The sequence below is a fragment of the Strix aluco genome, chromosome 14 (genome assembly GCF_031877795.1).
Source record: "Strix aluco isolate bStrAlu1 chromosome 14, bStrAlu1.hap1, whole genome shotgun sequence".
NCBI classification, from domain to species: Eukaryota; Metazoa; Chordata; class Aves; order Strigiformes; family Strigidae; genus Strix; species Strix aluco.
The window spans coordinates 5900107-5924427 of record NC_133944.1 but is presented as its reverse complement, the minus strand read 5'-3'; the positions used below and the strand labels follow the sequence as shown (position 1 = coordinate 5924427).

General features: G+C 36.2%; 1 protein-coding gene across 4 annotated transcripts in view; it reads left to right on the top strand.

The window, feature by feature from the left end:
* CDYL2 (chromodomain Y like 2) overlaps window positions 1-22542 on the top strand; it is a 60984-nt gene extending 38442 nt beyond the window's left edge. For all 4 annotated transcript variants that reach the window (XM_074839901.1, XM_074839898.1, XM_074839899.1 and 1 more), the window contains 5 exons: window positions 2648-2865; window positions 9882-10054; window positions 14702-14912; window positions 15622-15765; window positions 17973-22542. In XM_074839901.1, coding sequence (XP_074696002.1) covers window positions 2648-2865; window positions 9882-10054; window positions 14702-14912; window positions 15622-15765; window positions 17973-18131 — 905 coding nt within the window. In that variant the 3' untranslated portion in view covers window positions 18132-22542. The remainder of the gene's footprint in view (window positions 1-2647; window positions 2866-9881; window positions 10055-14701; window positions 14913-15621; window positions 15766-17972) is intronic.
* The last annotated feature ends 1779 nt before the right edge of the window (window positions 22543-24321 follow it).

The window sequence follows — 24321 nt, the reverse complement described above, 5'->3', positions numbered from 1 at the left end:
TTGCTAAACTGGCCTGATTTCACATGACTATTGTCTTTAGATTTTGCTGATCATTTTCTCCAGTTTATCAGATTAAACAAGATTACTGGGATGCACTGTATACACTGAAACAATTTACTCGCTATATATTGTTCTGTTAATCATCCACTCTTGGAAATGACACTCTTCCATTTATGTTTCTCCTATATTTAATTTAGAACTTGTTTTCCTCTGGTTAAATTTCTGTCATCTGGCATGCAGATAGTTAGAATATTGTGATAAGATTTATAGTTTTTTACATCATATATTTAATTTACAAACGGAATACATTACTCAAAGAAGAATACAATAAATTAAAATAAAATTATTACTGTGAGGCTTTTTGTTGAGCTGGATTATCTGTGTGAATTAATCTTCTACTATTCTCTTACCATCTGTATTTAAAATAGATGTAGCATAATCTTCAACATTAGGTAGATAATCAATACAGTTAGTCTGACACATCTTCCATTCAGTGTTCATTTGTGCCTCTGATTTTATAAGTTCTTTACAGTTTTTTGGGAGATTTAACTCTTCACATCTTAGTAGCTTATTGCTGGGTCAAGCAACACAGTAAGGATTGAATAGATAAAAATGCAGTATTTTAAGTCTGCCTCAGTCAAATAATCAGTTTGTTTCAGTATTTTACTGTAATGAATATTACTATATTACTATTATTACCAATATTACTATTCAGTAATATTATTCCCAGTGATACTAGTTTTCCATTAGTTGATTTTTGTTTGTAAGAATACATGTCAAACTATATGCAGTAGCAAAACCTTTTGAAAAAGAAGAAACATGCCATAAGAAAGTATTCATCATTTTTAAAATTCAAGCACATGGTGATTTCTACACTTGCAGATAATTTTTGTCAAGAAAACAAATTTCAAATTCTGCTGGTTTCAAATGATTTTTTTCAAATAGATGATCTAATGTAATTTGTCAGTGTTTGCATTGCACCAGTTAAATCCTCTATCCAGTATAATGTAGGCAATGCTTTAGATGGTATCTTTTAACAATGAAAAAGAGTTTTATGATTGATGGAAATAGCGGACATTTTAACAACCGTGCATTTCTGTAGATAGATATATGTGTACACACACACACACATTACATGATGAGGCCAAACGATGCACCAGTTAAACACTATTAAGCACTCTATATTAACATCCCATATCGTAACTGCAGTGTATATACAGGCATTACACACACTGTGAACAATTCCACAGGCCATTGCCAGCTGAGAGCTGTCAGACAGTTCAGTTACCTACATAAACATCAAGTTGAAACGTAGCTAATCCAAAATGAGGGTAAGTGACTTTGGTTTAGAGAGTAATCTGTTATGAATTCACCATTCAATTCTATTCCAACAGAGCATTTTTAATTGGATATTGGTCATTTAAACTATAAATTTGAATCTATGTTCTAATATTTATGTCATCTGCCCTTTAAAAATTCCTGGCTATTTGATACCAGAAGCTGGAACAAGTCAGCTTTGGCAGAAGTAAAGAACAGAACAAACAAAGGTGTTTTCATTCAGTTCTTTCTTGGCCTTCCTTAAATATGGCATATTTAAACAAAAAACAGATTTGGAAACTATCTGAATGAACAGAGTGACTTCAATCTCTGTTCCTGTCTCTGCTTTACTTTTAATGGCAATAGTGTGAAACATCTGTAATTAGGAGTATTGCATAAAAATCTTGTAAAGATATTTTCAACATTCCAGCTTAGCATTGTTACCAATCATAACACATTGCCTATTACAGAGGAACTGTAAACATGAGCAAAGTAATAGTTTACAGTTCATACACAGTGTAAGTCAGAATAAACTGTCATTTAAAATTGACATACTATTCTCTCATTTGTTTTTAAGAAGGAACTGTATCTTTCTTGTCATAGTTCCCTTCTTTCATTGCTGCTGGGTACCCCCCAAAATGGCATCAGTATTAATATTTCCTATGTACAAAGTCCAATATTAGTCAAAAGTCAGTAATTATTGTTACTGTAAAATGTAATGAGTAGAAGCTTATGATCAGAGCAAAGAGGATGGCTAACTGCTACTTCTGATGCTAACCACAAGGGTAGATGGAAGAGAATGCTGGTTGGGTCTGCTTAGCTAACACTGTCACACAGAGATCTGCAACAAGTGCGTATTCAGATTGTCACTTGAAATTGGTAATGACTTTTGTTCACCACAAAAGGAAGAAAATGTAACTTTGAAAGATGGGATTTGGACTAAATCTGTCATATCAAGTTCTTCCAAAGTTGAGTTAGAATCTTTCTGTTAATTCAGGGATCAACCCAAATTCATATGAAAGACCATGATACAATTGCTTTCATCTTCAAAGCAGAACTGAATCCCAGTAAGAGTACCAGTCCTACATGCTACAGTCCATTGTATCTAGAGGTTGTCTGATCAGAGAACAAAAAACTGCATGTTGGAATACAGAATAATAAGTATGGCTTGAAGCCACAATTGACTAGCCAGGCATATTTTTTTGATTTATCAAATTTATCATGTAGAGGCTATTGTAAATACTGAGCTATGTTTAAGCTAATAGAAAATATCTCTCCATTTCTTTGAAGGTATAGACCTAATTATGCTTTGATTCTTTCCATCTGAAAGGTACTTCTCTGGCCAATGGAAGCTTGAATCTACACAGCACTGTGAAAAGGAAACTAGATGGAGAGAAAGATTATGTCTTCGATAAGAGGCTAAGATACAGCGTGCGTCAAAACGAAAGTAACTGCCGGTTCAGGGACATTGTAGTCCGGAAAGAAGATGGTTTCACACATATTTTGCTGTCGAGTCAGACTTCAGATAACAATGCACTGACCCCAGAGGTAAGCATGTAACGATAAAAGCCAAAGAAAGCCATCCCAATATGTGGGTTATCTTGGAAACACTGCACCTGAACTGGATTTTAAGTATTTTTTTCCTAATTTATTATCTTAGAAAAGAAATATGGAGTTCAGATATATCTAACTTTTTCACACTTGGGATTCCTATCAAAAAGAATGCAATGGAAATTAATTTTTAATTTATATGTCCGAAACTGAAAATTAGAAGTAAAGAAAGGAATGGCAGAATCAATATTTCCAGCATGGAGTTGTGTGAAGCAGTTTTTCACATGTTGAAGTTACTGATATTTACTGTCCTTGGGAGAAATCTGGTCTCTTTCATTTTATTAATTTAAATAGTGCTCCTGTTGTTGCATACAGAGAATTTCAGGCTATATCCTGAGACAGTAATTCTAAAAGTGTATCTTGATCCCTAATTGCTTTTTCTCTGAATCACTTTAGGAGTCCTTATTTATGAAATCTGAACCAATTAGGGGCTCTATTCTCAGCTGGATTGCATAAAGTCATACAACATATAAATGATATTAATGAATTCCCTTGTTCCAAACATTATACACTGAAGGTCAGACTTGGGCTTGTAGCTTGCAATACTCCAGTACATATATCGGTCACTGGAAGGGCTGAGAAGCTTTTCCTTCCACTCCCTGTGATCCCAGCATAGTGGGTGGCGATGTCCTGGTATACCTTTCCTACGTCAGATCAAAAGGGGTGTCAATAAATGCCTGCATCAGGATGCATGTCCTGGAGAGCAGAGAAGATTCTTGAGCTGTGTTCCATGTGGGCAGTAACAGCCTGATGGAGAGGGGTTACCATAGATCAGAGAGGAAACAACAGGAGCTGCCTCCCAGCACCAATTTTGCCTGTCTGAGCATTCTGCAGGCAGAGTTCCTCCACAAGCTGCCTGCAGTGTGGCAGATCTCTACCCTCCAGTCACACCAGTGCAGCTCTGTCTTACACAGTAACTTCAAGATAAGAGTATATGAAATACCAGTTTGAGCACCATCTGAGAGAAAAATAGATTTTAGCTTTGAGGAATTATTTTATTCAGTAAGAAACTGAATAACTTTGAAAATAATTACTTACAACGAGCTTCAAATAAAACCACTGGCAGGTATGATGGGCCCTAAATTTGACTCCCCTTCCCAAATGCACACCTGCACATGGACATTAATACACAGAACAATACTAAATAGTTAAAACTGATAGTACATAGATTTATCACTCCTAGTTTTTAAACTATGTAATATTTAAAAGGACCGTCTTAATTATTAACACATAACACCAAACACCTTCTTTTAACACTAATTCCTTAAAACGCATTAGATTGTATCAAATCCATCATTCCATCCATGTATTAATTAGCACTAATTGACACTGCAGGTGATTTAAATGATGAGCTTAAGGGCCTGAAAAAGTATGAAATCAAGGACTTACTATGTTCAGGCTGAACAGACATACCTTTACATTGCTGGCTGTGCTGTTCCACATCAGCAGTGTTCAGATGCTCTAACCAGTGAATTAATTCAGGCTCTTCAGGTCTGCCAAACCAATCCGTTTTATTCTTTAAAAATTTTCAATATGCCGGGAACCCACCTCTGTGGAAGAATAAATGATAAGCATGTAATAGTCCTCTTCTTGCATCACCGGCATAGACTATTTCTAGAACATTTATTGAAGCTCACTTGAAAACGAGGAAATACATTTTAGAAAACTGCATTACTGACCAGGATCTGGATGGCCAGGAATTAATCAAGGTAATGAGTTCTCCACACTGAGATTGTCTGTTTAAAACTCATCCAGGCTGAGAGCAATTGAAAGCTCTTGCTCTCTGAAGGTTGCTTGCTAGCAAACATGAAACGATTTCTCTGGCCTCAGTCCAGGCTGCAGCCCGTGATCATTCACACCACAAAATCCAGCACCTCCAATATTGGCAATTCCACATCCTTGCTGGCAATTACAGCAAAAATCCAAGGAACTGAAAGGAGGAATGTGTTGAATGCTTTGTCCCTGCAGTTTGTCACCCATAGCCACAGGTGAGACAAACTGACAGAGTATTTTAAGGACGTTTACAACATTTCCAGTTTTGATGCCTTTTATCACCAATGAATAGAAAATACAAACACAAAATTCTTACAAAATTAAGAAAGCGTGTTTCATTTTGTCAAAAGAAACACTAACTTCAAGCTTTATTAGACATTCAGTAAATTATGTTTGCCAAATAGTAAATGATTAATTTACTAAGAGAGGTCTACTTAGTATAGTTAAAATAGTGGTCTGGTTATTCATGGCCATCTATGTTAGGAGAAAAAGGTGTGCATTGCCCACAATCACTATAAAATTAAGCTTATACAGAATCATTCTCACCCCTAAACAGCCCTGCTTCCCTTTGTGCTTTATCTTCGGATGAAATTTAATAGTTTTGTTCAACCACTGGCTTCTGCTATTTATGCCAATTTAATTAAAATAATGAAGAACTAACTTAGACACACACACACAAAAAAACCCCACAAGCTTAGAGAAGTCTACCTGAATCTTCATCCCTTTGCCCTATCTTTTCGGTAACCACATCACACCTGTGGGTTTGTGTAGGTGATTTTAGCATGAAATGTGCCCATGATCCTTCCAGCAGCATTTGCACTGATTGCAGTTGGCTCAGTGCCACGCTAGTAATTGAGTTTTTTCTACAAAAATGTTCAGGGCACTACAGAAATTCTTTCTTATGTTTTACAAGACTTTATAAAACTTCCAAGCCAGTGTCATGAAACAGCACAGCTTGTTTTTATTTCAGTGGTTTAGGCTTGCTATTTTTAAAATTAATATTTAAAATGGGTATGTAAAATATGTCATCATTATAAATTCCATTAGGGCATTTTCTCTCATAGGTCTTTTGCTGCTTCTGAAGCTCTTTCTCCAATCATGATGTTGCTGTTTTAACTCAGCACATTTCAAGGATCCAAATTCTGTTTCAAACTTAAGATTAAATGGATCCATCTGCTGTTTTTACTTTACACTATTAATAGAGCTAGGAATTAATATTCCCCTGAATTAAAAGAAAAACATACCCTAAACAGCTAATGTTTCCATTGAAGACTGATAAAACTACCTCAAGTACACTTCTCAAAGAGTCAGGTTTCAGATTTCTAGCCATGAGAATTACATGGTTTGAAGTTCTACCAGGTGCATTTTGGAGCACTGGTTTCTCTTCACTTACAACTTTTCCCAACTTTAAAAAAAAAAAAAAGCAGGTACAAGTTTACTGTTATCTGTATTTTTGATCTCATACAGAGACAAATTGTGGGGTTTGGCCAGAACTTCTGCCTGAAGCTAGCCTTATAGGTTCCTAAGTCCTTTATTTATCAAACAGAAAGGACTCAGAACCTGTTTGCACAGTCAGTAACAAAAAGTGTATTTATGTAAAAATGTACAAGTGTGGAAGAGGTTCTAAGAAAAACTGAATGGCTTTAAAATTTAGTTTTACTGCAATATTGACAGAATATTTACCTTTAAGAATATCAACAGTGAATCCTTAGAGATTCAGAGGAGTTAACCTTTTAAACTAGTATTTCTATTTATGTGAACAGAAGGCTTCTGTTCAAGATACTTTGTGTAATTACGGTGATAAATTCCCAGCTCTCTGATTTCCCCAGAATGTAAACAATATTGAAAGCAAAGGGCACCAAATGCCTTTTAAAATTTCCTACATCCCGTGAAAGGCATTAAAACAAGCTCTTAGAAGTTTAATGAAGTTTTTTAAACATTTTATGTTTATTTTGCAGTATAAGGTGTCCTGTTAAAGAACTAACTAGCTTGTTTTCTTGACAGGATCAAAAAAATAAGCAACTTTTGAGAAAGTGATAATTTTATTATATATTTCGGTTTCAATAAAACAGTAAGTGAAGCATTAGGCCCAGTTTAAATTTATAACTTGATCAGTTATCATAAGCTAAATAACTGGCCCATACTGTTTTGTAAATACTTCCTCAGAAATTTTAATCAAATGCATTTAAATAGAAATATTGTCCCCACAACTGAAAATTAACTATAAGGCCATAAATAAGCTACTTTAAAAAAAACATGCAACTGGAGAATACTGCTGTGGAGCCCTGCAAATAGTAATATTAGATCTGGTCTGCTAGAGAAAGTAAAATTTTATTAGACAAATGCCATAGTTTTACCAAAATGAGGGAAGGTTTAAGGACTAAGGAAGAGAGAAAAAGAATATGGAATCTGACAAAGAAATGTAACTAAAGACACATAGTATCTCCGTATTTGCAAACTGAATTCACTACCACATTAAATGGAAATTTGTGCTTAAAAGCAGATAGCAGTTCTGAACTAAAATTATATTTACTTCACAGTACAGCAGTTTAATATACTGTTCTGCAACCCGACAGACAAACCATCTTTTTTATCTTTATTGTTAGTGGCTTTCCTATAATTATATAAATACCTGTGAGAAATACCCATACCCAGGTAATCAATGAGGAAAGCCATGATGCCAAGCATTCGGAAGCCACAGTGGACAGAGGTTGGCTATAACCAGGCTGAGTCACAAGGTGACCAGGTGAATTTTGGACTGCACCAGCAAAGGAGTCATGGCACAGAACAAGGGGAATAAGAATTGACTTTGCTGGCATTGGTGTATTCCAGTGCGCCTCCGAGCACCTTTTGATGATAAAATTAATGACAAACTTATAGATAGTTAAAAAAAATACTTTTCGGAGCCTGAAAACACCGACACATTATGGTTTCCTGGTTTCTGATACTCTTTTCTTTTGCTAGAAACTAATGGAGCAATGGAACTAAATTTCCACTCCTGCTCAAAAATACCATCCAAAAGACTGTCAAAGCCTTCCCATTTTCAACTATATCTGAGAAATCAGTTCCTAATAATGGACTTTGAATATCGCCCTCTCTAACACATTGAAAAAACAGTGACAGCAGAATATTGTTTTTTCCTACAAGCAGTATAACCTCTGCTCAGAAGTTTGGTATGCTTTTAGATAGCTTTAGCCATCCAAATCAATGAGGGGTAAGATAAAAGAGAGACAGGTTTGTAATGGTAATGATGTGTTTGAAGGATAGCAGTGGTAACATCAAAGAGATGGTACTTATGCAAATATCACTGGAGGAAGGGGAATAGTAAAGAAACTTGCTGAATGGAGTATCATATCGTGACATCATATTTAAAGCAACACTCCTCATTGTATATAAAAATGTTTGACTGGTATTCCCTGATATTATTTATACATGCACCCTAAGAAAGAGCAGATTTTGAGAACATTTAAAATAAACTAAGAGGAGGATCTTGCATTCACATGGAACTAGGAAAATCAAAATACATATTTTTTTCATTCTAATATCTACCATACTCTGAAGTTTCTTTTTTAACTTTCGGGATCTTTTTTTGTGTCCCCTTTACAAAATGTGCAGTTTTGCTATGTTTTTACCAACTGAGGGCTGAGACAGCCTCTGAGACTCTGAGACTAAACAGTACTTGTAAAATCACTGATGACATTTTTGTACCTGCACAAGAATTTCACATACGCTTCCAAATTCTGCTGCTTTTAATTACTTCACTTCCACCCACTGTCACATACTCGGTATTACAGGCGCTCTGAAGTGCACTTGTTAAAGTGAAGCATCTAAAAGTTCACCACCTGCTTTCTCATGTTCCGGTCTCAGCAGCCACTAACAATCATTTTTATGCAAACACGTATGGAAAGCAGACAGGTAGCATTGCACTGTGTGCTTTGAATATACCAGTTCAAGCTTGGTCTCACAAGCCACAGGATTTCTAATAAAAGGCTACCTGCAATGCTATAAACAAAACTTCTGTGTTTAGGGACATTTCTTAAATAAGGCACTTCAGAGATCTAAAGAATTTTTGGAAATGGAAAGTAGTGAACAAAAATAATCACAAGATAAAAAATCTTGGGTTTCTCTCACATAGAAACCATATGTAATCCCCCAACCACATTTTGCTATCTTTTACCTAAATTTACACTAACAGCAAATCTTTCAGTACAAAAGAGAAAAATTTGACTCAACAGGACCCTGTCTATATGACATATGAGTATGTCTAAGCATAGGAGGAGTCACACTAGATGAAGTCATGGCCCTTAAAGTGAGAAGCAAATCACTAAAAAGAGGGGAAGCTGAAATGGCTGAAATCAATTACAGCTTACAAACTATGCTGAATTGTGACCAAACAAGAAGTTACCCATCAGAAGTTTATGAAATAATATTTCCTTTTAAAAATCATTAGAAAAACAACTCTCTGCTCAGAGGAAAGGCCATTTTCTTACAATACCAGCAGCTCAATTCTATACAGATTTTGATAAGGTTTGATTTATGGTGCAATTAATAGCTTGATTCAGTTGTAAATCAGAGTCAAAATATGTCTCTTTCAAGCGACTTTTTTGCTCTAACTTTCGTGGACCTTAACAGTATCACTGACCACAGAAAAATGAATAATATATTTGTCATGTTGATGTATATGATGTCCTCTTGTCCTGCTTTGCTCTGGTTGAAATCATATAAACCAAAGTAGTTGAAGAACTGAAAACTGGGGTTTATAGATTTTGCTTACAACCTGTTGAGGTTAATAGACTATTATTGTGATAACTGGGTTACTGAGGATACAGTGATATACACTGAATATACACGATGAAAATAAAGAAGTGATATTTGAAATTATTAAAATGCAATCAAATAGCATAAGCTAGCTAGAATTTCCCGTAGAATAAGCACAGAACAGCCAAGTCCTAAAAAGTCTTTGAATTAGTAAGCATCAACAAAGCACTTCCAAATATAAAATATTTTGTAAACTCTCAGTGTTATCATTCTAAGTATATTAAAATTATATAATTATTTATAATTGATGTATTAATAGTGCCCAAAATTTAAGTCTCTCAAAGTCAATAAGGTTTGTAAAACTAGGGAAATGGTATTGCAACGGCATGCATGTCGAATTGTTTACTTTTCTTTATCCACAGATCATGAAGGAAGTTCGGAGAGCATTGTGCAATGCATCAGCTGATGACAGTAAACTCTTACTTCTCAGCGCAGTGGGAAGTGTATTCTGTAGTGGCCTAGATTACTCATATTTAATTGGCAGGTTATCCAATGACAGAAGAAAGGAAAGCACTAGGATTGCAGAAGCTATAAGGTGACCCAAGCTTACCTATGATCTCTAAATTATGAAATGCAGTGTGTGATTATAAAGATATTTATCAGGTCCAAAAATGTTGTATATTTAAGTGTTGATTGCATTCTAATTATAGTCCTACAAATTTGTTTAGTAAGAAGAACCTTGGACCTTTCCTTATTAGAAAAGAAAGCACATTTATTCCAGTGCTGATATCCGTAGGGATTTATTTTACTCCAGTTCTCTGTATTTAATATTTCAAATCATTCCTCCAAATTCAAATACAACTTTGTTGCTGTTTTTCCAAATTCGCTATTGCTTCATGTTCTAAACTGGTTCCTGAAAGGCAGATATTTTACTTGTTTTAATGTTCATCATTTTAATGAATTTCAGTACAAATGGGAATCCATGGCTTACTCATACTTCTATTGGAATGACAGTCTGCCACTGTATTTCAGAACCTTATTAGAAGGGTCTCCACTCTTTTTCTTAAATTTAAATTACTTAATATATATGTAAATGTAGTTTTATTTTCATAACTAAAATGTGACTTTCCTTATATATATCACATTACCTTAATAGAAATCCAGGGTTTATGACATGCAGTCTACAAATCAATCTGCACAATACATCACCAAATATTTCCATTATCCACAAGCTATACTTTATACATATTTAGCAGATCTTCCAGTATAAATCAACATTACTCCACTAAAGCCAATGGTATTTCACCAGTCTGTACCAGGAGAGGGTTTGATCCCTTTTTCCCCCCCACTTTCTATAAATAAATATTCTTCTGAGAGCTTTAAAACTTTATGCAACAATTCTATGAAGGAATATTAAAGAATTTGTTTTACAACAGATCTATATTTTGGATATATTAGTATAACGTAAGATCAGGTTTAGTTATTACATGGCATGTATTAACCACCAATTACCTTGGTTTCAACTACTGCAGATCAGTTTAGATTCTCAGTTTAAAACTTGAAATTCTCAAACTAGTAATTATTTTGAAAGAATTTAAAATCTACTTCTTAAATATAATAAATTATGATGTGTTTTTAAGCTATGTTTGAATATCATGTAGTAATATTTACAAGGACACAGCCTAATTTATTATTTTTTTTATGTGAGGGATTTTTAATAATGTGGAACCAAGAAAATGTGAGGGAAGAAAATCACTATTCTTGTTTGAAAACACAGGCACACTCACACTCCATTAAAAGATACAAATTTAATATTATTCATGTAAATAATGTGTAGACAGGTATTGTTATATATGTATGCATTTATCTACACACATTTAATATACAGGTATACTTATCAATTCAACATTTAAATGAGTATAAGCCAGACTGTGATACTCAGTTTTTCCATCCTTGGACTCACAGAACACTCTTGAAATACTGGTACAATGTACTGCTCCTTGTCAAGAATGTCGGCTTCAGGCCCACTGGAAATAGATTTTTATTGTACTTCTGGAAACAATACACTACGTTTTCCATTTAGCACCCTCTGTGCTTTCTGTGAACAAAGGACTCAACTCATGGAAAATGTACTGTAATAAGGGTAGACAAAAATGTACACTTCGCTTTTTCAGTGGCTAGGATGTCCTAAAACACATTAAGGGATCTCTGCCTCCACTGCTTTACATCAAGTTAGAATTGTATCAAAATTAAATTAAAATCTTGATTACCAGCTGTTTCCGCTTTCTGAAGTATGGATCTCATATACTGGTCACAAGTTAAAACTGAAGTTTAAATACCCATCAAGTCTCATCTCATATGAATGATATATTCACTTGGCCTCTGTGCTCATCCACTGCCTTTGGGGCTGGCAACTCACAGATGTGTGGCACCGCAGGCTCTCTCCAGGTGCTGGGCATAGATCCTCAGCCGGAGCTGCCACCATCCAGACGTGTGTCTGGCGTTGCACTCCTGGAGCAGGCAGACAGACAGACTGCACTGCAGCTGTGCGTATGCGGCCTACAGAGCCCTGCAGTCGAAAGACTCCCTGGAAGGCATTCTCAGCAGCAGTCCCACATCATCAGTCAGGCATCGTTATGTGATCTGATACATAAAATTCTGGGTATGCTCAGAAGAAAACAAAGAAGGACAACTTTACTTGCTCAACTTCTTTATAGCTTTTGATGTACTTATGAGCCCTGACCTGCAGCAAGACCTGTGCAACAACACAGAGGTATCTGAGCATCCCAAAGAGTATTTGATGGTCAACTTCCCAGATATCCTCTAGCAAAACCAAAAGCCTTCTGCATGTGACACTTTTTCCTGTCTTTGAGCTTCTGGCTCTACTGTGCAACAACAGTTACAATTTTAAATCCTTTTCAAAGACTGCCTTGAATTGATATAAGGATCTTCTAGCCCAGAAACTACATGTGTAACTTACAGTTCAGAGGCATAGAGACATACCAGGTTCTGGGTACAAAGACAACTCACTGAAACAATAACATACCAAACAGGAAACAGATAAGTGGAGTGCTGGGCACTGCAGCTTCTGTAGACCAAATGCAGGCATTTGTTCCCCTCGCAAGCTCCCAATATTTTAGTCTTCCACTCCTTCCTGTAGGTGGCACGTCCCATACCCATCCACTGTACCATCCTCTGTGCTCCCCATCCTTCCCTCATGACAGAGGCTCATTGTATCTTCTCAATGTTCTGTTCCACTCCCCTCCCATCTCCAACTCCTCCTTTCCTTGCTTACTCATATGAAGATTTCACATTTCCTTCAACCCTTCCCCTCCATTAATATGTTCTGCTTTGTTCTTCCTCCCCGTCATCTAACTGTTTCCTCTCCACATCCCTAATTGCTTTTCCATTCACTTCCAGTCCCATTTATCACCATGTACTTCCTGCTTTTCTCCACAACACTTTTACTCTGCCTGCACGTGGCCCTCAGATCTGCTGCCACCATTTATCCATAGTTTGTTCTTTTTACCTATCATTCATCACATCTGTGTTCCCATCTGTAGTCCTACTTGGAAGGCTTACTTGCTTAACTACTAAGGTTCTCAAAATTCTGGAATTAATCAGGTGCAGTGATCCACAGTCATTACTCAACCATAAAAAACTGAAGAAATAATGAGATAGGGGAACAGCATTGCTTCTGCAAACAAAAATGAACCACAACTCTCCTTAGATAGGGGTTAACCCTGCTATCCTCTAGAAAGAAACAGTCTTGAACAAGCAAATGGGATGTTCCTTATTTCACTCTCTTTGTCTTGCCGCTGATCTTCTGTTTTATTACTCCCTGTGGGAACAGAGCTGCATTAATTCCCATGAGTCCCTATTTTCCCATGGTCAAAAATCATCTCCTCACTAGAGAGCCTGAAAAACAGAACTCATTCATTTAACATTTAATGCTGGGTCACCTCAGACTCTTCATTTTCATTTAAAATATAGCCAGTGCCCTTGCACTTCAGTCCAATAAAATACTTATCTTCAGTATGTTTTCCATTTTTTGCCAGACGGCACTCTGACCTGCAAGGCACGCCTCCTGTTCTCAGATACAGAAGTCCAGGTCTTTTTGACCTCAGTGGGAGAGCTGCAACTCATCAGAGGGCACATTTGACATAATGTTCTTTCCTAAAATCTGTCAGCAAAGATGCACTGTGGACCTAATAAATACCCAGTACAGGAACAGAATCCCCTCTCTGGTTTTGAATTTGATTTATACATGTCTCTTTTCTAAAGTAATTGAGCATCTCGTTTGCCTCCATATACATGTTGTGCATTGAGCTGCTGGAGTCTGTAATTTGCCCACAATTACACTCATGCTTTTTCCTAATTGGTGTATAGGCTGTTCCATTCAACAGATGTCTTTCCACAGTTGCTGGTAGGTAACTTATTTAAAGTATCTCCTCATTGCACAGAATTTAACACGTTCTAGTTCATTCATCCAGATGAATCTGATCACATTTACTTCTCCATTATTTCCCACCGCTTCACATTTACTGTTGTAGGCAGGCAAGGGCATCTACTTTGTTATGTCTTTGATGAAGACATTTGCAATGAAAACCCAACAGATCACGTGCCTAATTATTTCCCTGTTCAAACATTTCTCTCTCTATCTATCTCCCCTTTCTGGGTCTTGTTCTTTCTGCTGGTGTGCCATAAACTATCTCTCAATGCATCGATGGGACTTGCAGTAACCTTTGACATAGGATCTTAAGAGAAGTTTTTTAAAAAATAAATACTCAGCAATCTACCTATGAGTTTCCTGTCCTTCACATTATCATATGTTCATAAAGTTAGCCAAACCAGATTGTCAGAATCCATACTAGCCATTGTGGAGCAAACTGAGAAGCACTATGTGTACAAATTCATGAGTTACTGGTCCAGAAGTAAAGTTAAACGTAACCAAACCATTCTGCAAAAAGTACAACAGTCAGTGCATTCTAATTAATCAGTTCATATACAATATATAGAAAACTGTTTAATATCCCAGGTATTCAGAAAGATTAAGTACCTAAACATTAGCAAAATTTTCCATGTGCAAACTAGAAAGTATCTTGCAATTCTGACCTCATAAAACGGGGCCATGGCATTTATTGTGTTCATCTGTTGTTCTAATTTGTTTTCAGATTAAGTACTTTAAGCTTGGGTATTATCTGTTACTTCTGTATTCAAGATCTTTTATTTTTTATTTTAGGGATTTTGTAAAAGCTTTTATTCAATTTAAGAAGCCAATTGTGGTTGCTATCAACGGCCCTGCTCTTGGTTTAGGAGCCTCTATTTTACCACTATGTGATATCGTTTGGGCAAGTGAGAAGGCATGGTTTCAGACACCATATGCAACAATCCGACTCACTCCAGCTGGCTGCTCATCATACACATTCCCGCAAATTCTGGGTGTTGCACTGGTAAGGTTTTCCACCTCAAATTGCTGAAGAACCTTTCTTGAACTCATGCTCTTCTTTCCGTCTTTAAAAAGTACAACAGAAAACCACTATTTCTCTCAGTTGTCATGAACAGAAATGAAATCTGTGGAAAGTTCATCTAATCTCTACCAATTTCTTATCACAAAATGACCTCAGAATTCAATATATTACACATGCTGTACATAAGTAAGATTGAACACAGGTTGAAAAAGCATGGTAGAGAAGGGAAGAAATGCATTAGCAGAATATGTTGCAGAGACTTGTCTGTAATGTGTCAGGACTGTGCAGTAACAGAGCAGGATACTGCTCTGTTCTCTAAAGACAATTCATAATAATTCCAGTGAGGTTACTTAGTTTTTACCAGTATAACAAAGAAGAATTTGCCCCACAAAGTACTTCATACTAGGTTCCATGACTCTTGGTACAGTATCACTGACAGTTACTCTTGTAAAATCAGCAATACAGATTCATCATGTGTGCCAGCACATTTCTCTTACACGAAACGCATGCTGGTGCTCTGGCCACCTGCACAATCCTTAAATAGCTACCGAAACTCCTTTTTAAGTATTTTGCAGTATGGAAAGATAGAGGAGACCATTTATAAATTTAATCTTGAAAATAGTGGGCAAGTATGGAAAATTTTTTAAGGGAATTATAGCCCAAGATCACAAACAATCTTTTGGTTTCACAGGCAAATGAAATGTTGTTCTGTGGGAGAAAGCTGACAGCACAGGAAGCCTGCAGCAGAGGACTAGTGTCACAAGTATTTTGGCCAACAACATTTAGCCAAGAAGTGATGCTACGAGTGAAAGAAATGGCATCCTGCAGTGCAGTGGTAAGAAATCAAACTTCTTTGTAATTAAACTACATTTCACAGAGGCAAAGTGTGCTCCCAAGGCTCACCAGGTTGTGGGTCCTCAGTTTCCACAACCATACCTGTGGAAGAGGGCTAACAACACAAAATCTGGGTAGGGATCAGTGAGCTCCCATTTTTCAGTGGCGGGGGGGGGGTGTTTCCTTTCCCCATCTCCACATTTATTCAGTATGAGTGGAACCTCCTTTCCTCAGATTTTGAAAGGGGATTTTAGCATAGGTTTCCTTCATGAAAGTGGAAGAGTCTGAAATTGTACAACTGTACTGGGAAATCTCTGTAGGGCTAGTAAAAAAATGTATTTGCCTTTCATGTTGTCCTGGCCTACTATGTTTCAGCTGAGTCTTCCTTCTTTTCTGCACCTGCATAGTTCCTGATTCTGCAAAATGTTCTACACAGTGCACCAGAAGGGTAGGATAGTGCCAGCTAACCTCTGCTGTGAAGGAGAGAAGAGATCCAGACACATAGGGATTTGAACACAGTCTGGTCACAGTATATTATAACTCTCCTTTTGTGGACATAAAAGTTGAAAGAAAATCCTTTCCTATTTCTACTTCCTAAGGTTTTTTCCTTCAGGCAGATATACTCCTATTCTGGGCACATCCTTGTTTAAAAAAAATGCAGTGAAAAAAGTGATACTGGCTGCAATAAAACTGCACTAACTAAAGTGCAAATTGTTGCAGTTTCTTGCTACATTTCCTATGCCTGAAACTGTCTTAACATCCCTCAGTCTCAAAGATCCTTTGTCAAAGAGAAGGTAGAGACACAGGAGATTTTTAATTAAATGAAATGTAGATTAGATCTCACAAAAGACATTCAGAATTAAACTCTCTGAAAATGTAGCATAAGCTTATTTAATCATGCTGATATAAGGTGTGTTATATGAGTTGGAAAAACCTCTGGGCCTTACTGCGATTTCTTCCTTCCTTCAGTTATTGGCTGTCAATGAAATTTTCTCTTGTGACCTGTTAGAAAGACTGGTGCGAACTTGTGGACAAAGATGAGAGTTAAAACTTGCAAAGACTAGATTTACTCTCTTGAGATCCTAAATGCAAAAAAACAATGAATCCAAGTGGATACTTTTTGAAACAGACCAAAAAAAATACACAAGCCCCGCAATTCGCAATTAACACCAGTTACTTGAGTTAAAGAGAAATACTACTTTGTAATAGCAGTGTTGTAACCTAAAACGGATAGGATCTGGGCTTAACATGGAGGTGTTGACATAGCTGAGTGGAGACTGTGCATCTCCCTTAACATAAACACTATATTAATTGACATTAAATTTTCTGCCCTCAAAAAATGAATTACTACTGGTTTTGTTTGACTAGTTGGGTTCCTTGTGAGATACATACTGGTGTATGGTGGTATTTCAAAAAGAATTTTTAAGGATGCAGTCTCAGTGGGTTTAAAAATGGTTCTGGGAAAAACAAGCTGATCTATGGGAGCAACCATGGACCTGCTGTTCATGCCTTTAAGAACTTGCAGCAATTACTGAGGGCTTGAGATTGGGCTTCCCATTGCAAAAACCTTATGTGATTTGTTATGACTACCTGCATGTGCTAAGCAAATCTAACTCCAGAACACAGTCAGAGGGTGCTTGTTTTAATTAACACCCTTCTCTTATAAAATATTTCACTTTTATAAAAATGTAAGTAAATGAACTTAAAAGGGAATTTGCAGTAAAGGCCCTTTCCTATTAATTTCTGTTTTGATAAGGAAATGATGCATGAGGGAAAACTGTTAAAGATGGTGGACATCCACATTTGGGTTTCCAACCTCTGTAACCTTAAAGACTACCTTCCAGAAAACAGGTAGCCAAGACATCACGCCTCACACGTTTTCATTTCAAGGGATCACATTTTCAACAGGAGGGAGTTCAGCTCCTTCTAGTGCTTCATGGCAGACCTTCAATACACCACGGTACTTCGGAATCCCTCATTCCTTTTAAAAATGTTGGCACTAACGCATAAACCTCAGAAGTCCTTAATTCTTAAAGATGCTGACTATCAGCAAGTAGAGTTATGGCTGTAAATCAAATCTAATTTCTGTGCCCAAAGGAATTACTTAGATTGTAAAACAGACGCAGTAGTGTAAAAAAGCTGTTCACGCCATTCCCCATAATTTTTTTCAGATTCAAAATAAAATACTGAGTGATATTTTGGTTTTAGGTATTGGAAGAGTCCAAATGTCTTGTGCGGAGCTTCCTGAAATCCGGACTTGAAGATGTGAATGAGAAAGAGTGTCAGATGTTAAAACAGCTGTGGAGTTCTTCCAAAGGACTGGATTCATTATTCAGCTACTTGCAAGACAAAATTTATGAAGTCTGATGTCTTGGCCTAACTTAAAGAGAAAATGCTCCACTTGTGAACAGAGTCAAACATTACCTGTGTTTGAAAAGCAGAGGCAATGCATCAGTGAGGAATTTGTGACAGTGTATCCTAATACATATGGTTGTGTCGATTTCCTTGTGAGCTACACAGCTGCTTGTAGCTGGTTTGATTTCGTGTAACCGAGACATAGGCAGGCTTGTTCAGTGCACATAATCTCTACAGAGGGCTGCATCTTTCACATTGCTCATCCAGATAAAAGTATACATTCCATGTGCTGAGAAGCACCACTGAGGCCCAATAAGGCACACCATCTGTAATGATTTATTTTGTCTGTCCTTCTTAACTTATTCTTGCTGTTGCAACACATCTGGGCTGACACAGAGGGCTCAATCTAAGAACTGGGTCAGCACAATATTTTGTAGACCCAAACACCATACTTTAGAAATATTTTAATTATTTTTTTCTAAGTTCTAACAGTGTAATGGAAAAAATCTGATAATTTATATGTATAATATGTAAAGTTAGTTTTACAAAAACTACTAGGATTTTTTTCTTTGTTGAATTTATTTAACTTATTTATTTTGTGTTCATATTCAGCTGTTTATTGATCACAGATCTTATTTTCATAGTTCCCTCAACTGAATTAATGGCATCACATGAGAATGAGAACACATTTTTAGCAGCAAACTGTGCAGACAAAGAATATATAGAAAACACAGAATGCTGTGGGCAGTAAAAGAAACAGCCATGTGCATGCTCCTCTATGTGTAAAATTGTACAAAAAATATATTAAAATAGATTAATTTGCCAGGGTTAAGAGAAAAAAAGTGGATGAAACAGTGAGTCCCCCTTAAATCTCTTTTCACTTTCTGCCTTCTTGAGGAGCATTGAAGGGCTTGCCAACAAGATGCTTTATTTAAGTGAGTTTACTATATTCCTGTTAGTCGGATATCAGTAACAGGGTGAGTGGTGCCATTATGTGGCATCATACTGTTTTTCAGGTTTAAACATCCCCTTTTGGTCTGAAGTCTAAAAGCAAATCCTTATGAGCCTTAGTCTAGTTGCCTGATTCCTCAGGTGTGAGATAATTTCTGCTCTGGAGGCCTTTGGGTGTGGGCCAACAGTTTATACAAGGTGCTAGGTATTGAATTAAGTGGAGGGAGAGGTTTTGTTTTGCTTTTCCCAGCTCTCCACATCTGGCCACCCCACCATCTGTTACAAGAACTTACGGCTATCCATAAAAGCAGTCCACAGTAAACGACAAAAATCCAATCTGCTATTTTAGAATGTGATCCTAGTACTTTTCAGTGACACTGACTCCTGAACACTGGATCTCTCTCAGTTCTTTCTTGCTAGAAGGCAATTAATATGGAAATAACACAAGCATGCTCTGTGACTTCACCTGCCATTTTAGTATGCCCAAATTAAAACCTCTTGAAGCAGAAGCTTTGCACATTTGTTTGCTTTGTAATTTGTGCACTTGCTCTCCATCCTTGAGCTCAGTGACTTGCTTATGGTTTAAACCTCTGCAAATGAGGCTGCTGCGTTCTCTCCCTCCCAGTATTTCCATGAAGACTTTCAACAAAGCCTTTGTAAAGTTAACGAACAGTTGATTATAGTAAACAGTAGCCTTCAACACATTAATATAACATTTCTTTTTCCACAATTAATTAGAAGCGTTATTTCTATGGCCTAATTGTACCACTGAATTTTAAAGAAATCACTACCCTAAAGGCAGAAGTTCTCATGGAAGTTCTTCATTAAAAAGACAGAAGTCTGGCTTCTAATTAGCCTGTTTTAAATGTTTTCAAAAAAACTTATGAACACAAGTAACTTATTTTTAAATGTCTGAAACAGAACTCTTTCAATAACTATTTGAAGTGATAGATGCACCACTTGTTTTATACTAACACTTGCTTATTTCCACAACCTGCCAGCAATGCCGCAGAGCACATGCGCAAAGACTTGGTTGGATCAAGGCCACAGGACCCCCTACTATGCCAGTGTGCGCATGTGAGTCACCTGTATGGCAATCCCATTCAAAAGAGAGGGATTACTCAAGTGAAAACCACTCACATGCATACGTGTTTGCACAGTCAGGCCTCCAGCATATGACTTCAGAAAAAAAAAAAAAAAAAAAAAAGGAAAAAAAAAAAGCAATGGAAAGTACCATGATTCCTCAATTTCCTTTATTTCCTTTATTCCCGTCCAGAGAGCCATAATTCCTAGTTATATGTTAATAAGATATTAGTAAGTTTATTTCAATACTATGCTTGGTTTTTGTAGATAAATATAGAAAAATTGCTCAGCAATGTGAAGGTATGCTTTCCATATGAGATTTTCAAAGAGAGAAGAATCATAAGTTGTTAGACCTTTAAACTGCATCATTTCATCTGAATTTTCAGATATCTGTATCTTAGCATTTTTTATGACAAAGGAATGGTTGAAATACATTTTTCTATAATTATTTTTCCATTAAAGCAAGCGCTAACCATAGTTAACATTTTTAATTATTCATATCTATACAGTTACAATCTAGTTTTCATGGAATCTATTTTCCCTTCAAAAAAGAGTAATAACAATGTCAAAAGCTTCTTTTCCAGTATTTAAAGATCAGAATCAATTTTCTCTTGTGTTTCTGTCTTTACTAGGTATTCAGATCTCTAGATGTACTGTACATATTAGTCTGGGTACCTTTACTAATATTCACAGTATTTAAGATTATAAATGCAATTTGTTGTTAAGTATGTTATTTTATTCTTGTGTAAATTGTTTTGTACAATCTTTAAAAATCTACAGTTTTGAATTTGTAGATATTAAAGGTAAGCAATTTATTTTGTGTTGTCCTGCATGTATATTTTTGCTGTAGATAAGTGTTGCTTAGTTTACTATTTCAGTACATTTCTGTTTAAATGAATAAGCTTACAAACTTTAATACAGTATATATTTTCAGAATATAAACTTTTATATTTCTGTGGTAGGTTAGGGTATGCGTTTTAGGCAATCTTTTTCACTACTATTAACTGTTCTTTTAATATATGATATAATGGTTTTGTGCCAATAGTTTTTCATTAGAATAAAATGCTCTTTTAATGTTAGGGATAAACAGACAATTTTGGTTGGGGTTTGTTTTATTTTGGTTTTTTTTAATTATTATTTTGCCAGCCTTTACAGTTTTAAGTGTAATTTATAAATGTATTGCATTTGTGAATAAGCCTTACCATTAGGTACAAGAAATCTTTAAAGCTACATAATTTCTTATGTAGTACTAAGGACTTCCCCAAATAATTGCTGTAAGAAAGTTAGCAAATCAGAGTACAGGGCCTTAAGTTTTTCTTGTGAAAAGGATAATACGGGTTGTTTCTTTTGAACAACATAGGTAGACTTGTCAGCATGGGCTTTGTTATATATAAACTGTGCATTTGTGCTCCCAACCACAGTAGTTTAATCTCAGGCTTTGTGTGGCTGGGTCTATAAAAGTCAAATCTGGCTAAAGCCAGCGCTCTTTAGGAGACACTAAAGAAGTTTACATAAGAGACTTATAGACAATCTTAATCATAGTACATTTGGGTACTCGGTATCCTAGATGTGTTATCTGTGTCTGCCCAATTAACCGTATGTTTTAAGCCATATTAAATCTCTTTACTGCTACTTTAAATACTACACTGAAAGTCATTCACTGCTTGCTTACTCACAGACAGGATTTCAATTTTTAATGAATAAAAATATTATGCCTTCCATAAAAACAAAGGACCAAAGAATTGCATTATTCTAACAAAACATTAGTTCCTTCGCCAGTGAACTAGTTTGACATTTGTACTGAAGATCAAATAGTCTCTTTCTGCTACAAACACTGCATTCTCATCCATGTCAAGTGTAAGGGGAAAAGATGTATCCACTGACCTATTGGGAAAGGAGTGACGTTCAGCTAGGATGGCATGTCTATTGGTAAGGCTTATTACCAAACCTCTGAGATGAAGCAAAGAACCAAAAATTCACAAATTATGTCAATGTAAATTTATTTTCAGAACTTGCACAAATAATTAATTGTAGAACTTTGCAAATTAGGCCCTTAAGTTATTTTGTCAGAACGCCATGGAACAGACTAAAACAGTTTCTAATATTTGTAATGAGTACATATTATAATATTATAAGGGTACAGGCACCCCTATATCACAGTGTTGTAAATATTTTCTGAAACTGGTACAGTACTGAGGGACTTGTATCTTCTGATATATCAAATATTGACTGTCTAGATCAAAATGTACACAATTTATTTGTTGATGGTCCTGTAACTAGTGTATGGACACATTTCTGGGTGCCTTAGAAGTTGTATTTTTCATGTGTGTTAATATGCAGTATTTATACATTGTGAGAAGCTGCTTTGAATAAAAACATTGAAACTTCATTTCAATGCAGTGATTTGCAGTTTTACATGATCAGAATGAATGTGATAAGTGGTAGCCACAGACCCTTGTACTGTATATGATAAAGCTATTCAAGAACTCCTGCCTTTTAAAAGAAACAGGGATTCAGCAGGGTTTTTAAAAGAGAAATTAAACTAAAAACTTTTTTTTCCTGAAATGGCAAAACCCAGGGCACTAAAAGACATTGCAGTACAAACTCTCTGAAATCATTCATCATGATCTATCTCATTTATCATTTCATGATCAAATCCAAGAAAACCACTGAGAACTGTCTTTCTTATAAATGCACTTCTAGGATACCTTCTCCACCATTATCACTTCCACTATTTGATATGTGCACGTCACCTAAAGCATTTCTGCCCAGAATCAACTACTGCATACAGTATTTCGGCTCGACATGAGGGAATTTGATTTTGAAGTGGTATTTGCCAGGGAGGCCGAGATTCAGCCCAGAACACCCCTGGTGCAGTGTGAAGCTGGATCACCTTGTGGTCCTCCTACCTGGTTACAGACAGCAATCCTTCCATGGGGTCTCCTCTATATAAGGTGACCGTTTGGCTGTAACATCCATGAATGCTGTTTCCAATCATGTATCTCCCATGATTAGAAGAGTAACTGTAAATTACTTCTGCCAGAGGCAGAAAAGGATGGATATTTTTACAGGAAGCCGGTGTTACTCAAACCACCTATACAGAAAGGTCTGGAAAAATGACCTACACCTGATTCAAAGGACAACAATTATGTTCTAGCAATTACATTAGTTAGCTTTAAACTGACAGACACTGTTAGTAAAAACTGTGGTCAGCTATTCAGAGCAGAGGATTGAGCAATTTAGTCTTGCTTCACCATCAACAAATCCAATTATTTATTACAGTGGCTCTTTCAGGAATTAACTTATCGTAGCTTGCACTGGACTGTAAGCAATGTGCACATGATGAACAGAGTATGACACCTTTCCTGTCTAGCAGTTTTATTGATAAGTTTTGGTCTTAGATTGCCAACATGCAAATTTTAAATAAATCATTTTTAAAGGAATGCAAAAGTTCTTTAAAATTAAAAAATCCACCCAAATACTTTGTCAAGACAAGGTTTTTTAAAACAAGATAAATGTTAGTCCTTGTTGCTGTAAATTAATACATGAACAAACTACATGGAAGAGGAATGCATTAAGTAGATATAAAGAAGGTCTACAAATTCAGGCAGACAAAAGACTAGTCTATGAATTGCATATATAAAAGAACAGGCAGGTATTAATCCCACTTAAGATATAAAAAGTACTCAAACAGGTCAAAGCTCTACATAAACTGAGACATGCCATTTCTCATTTTGAGTTTTGAACAACAGAAACAATATTGCATATGGAAAGAACAAGGGGAGGTTCTGAAACAAACAGCAAATGAAAGCACGTAAGAAAACCAGGAGGACACCATTTTAAATATTGTGGGAGTTCAAAGCAAATCAGGTCTCAGAAGTCAGACTAGGGGGCACTTTGGTTAAGGAGAAAAAAGTCACAGGGTGAAATTCTGAGCCTATTAACTTCTGGAATTCACCCCTCCCTGGTGCCTTGTTTTTCATTAAACTCCCTCAGAGATTATAAAATTTAATAAAACATAACGCATCTGTTCATGACTGATGTCTGACATCCTCAAAACCAATCTACAGGCATAGCATGGAGATAGTTTCAAATTACTAAGAAACCCAGACTAACAGCTGACCCTAGAATTCAAACCATTTGAATTTTTCTAGCACCACTTTGCTTT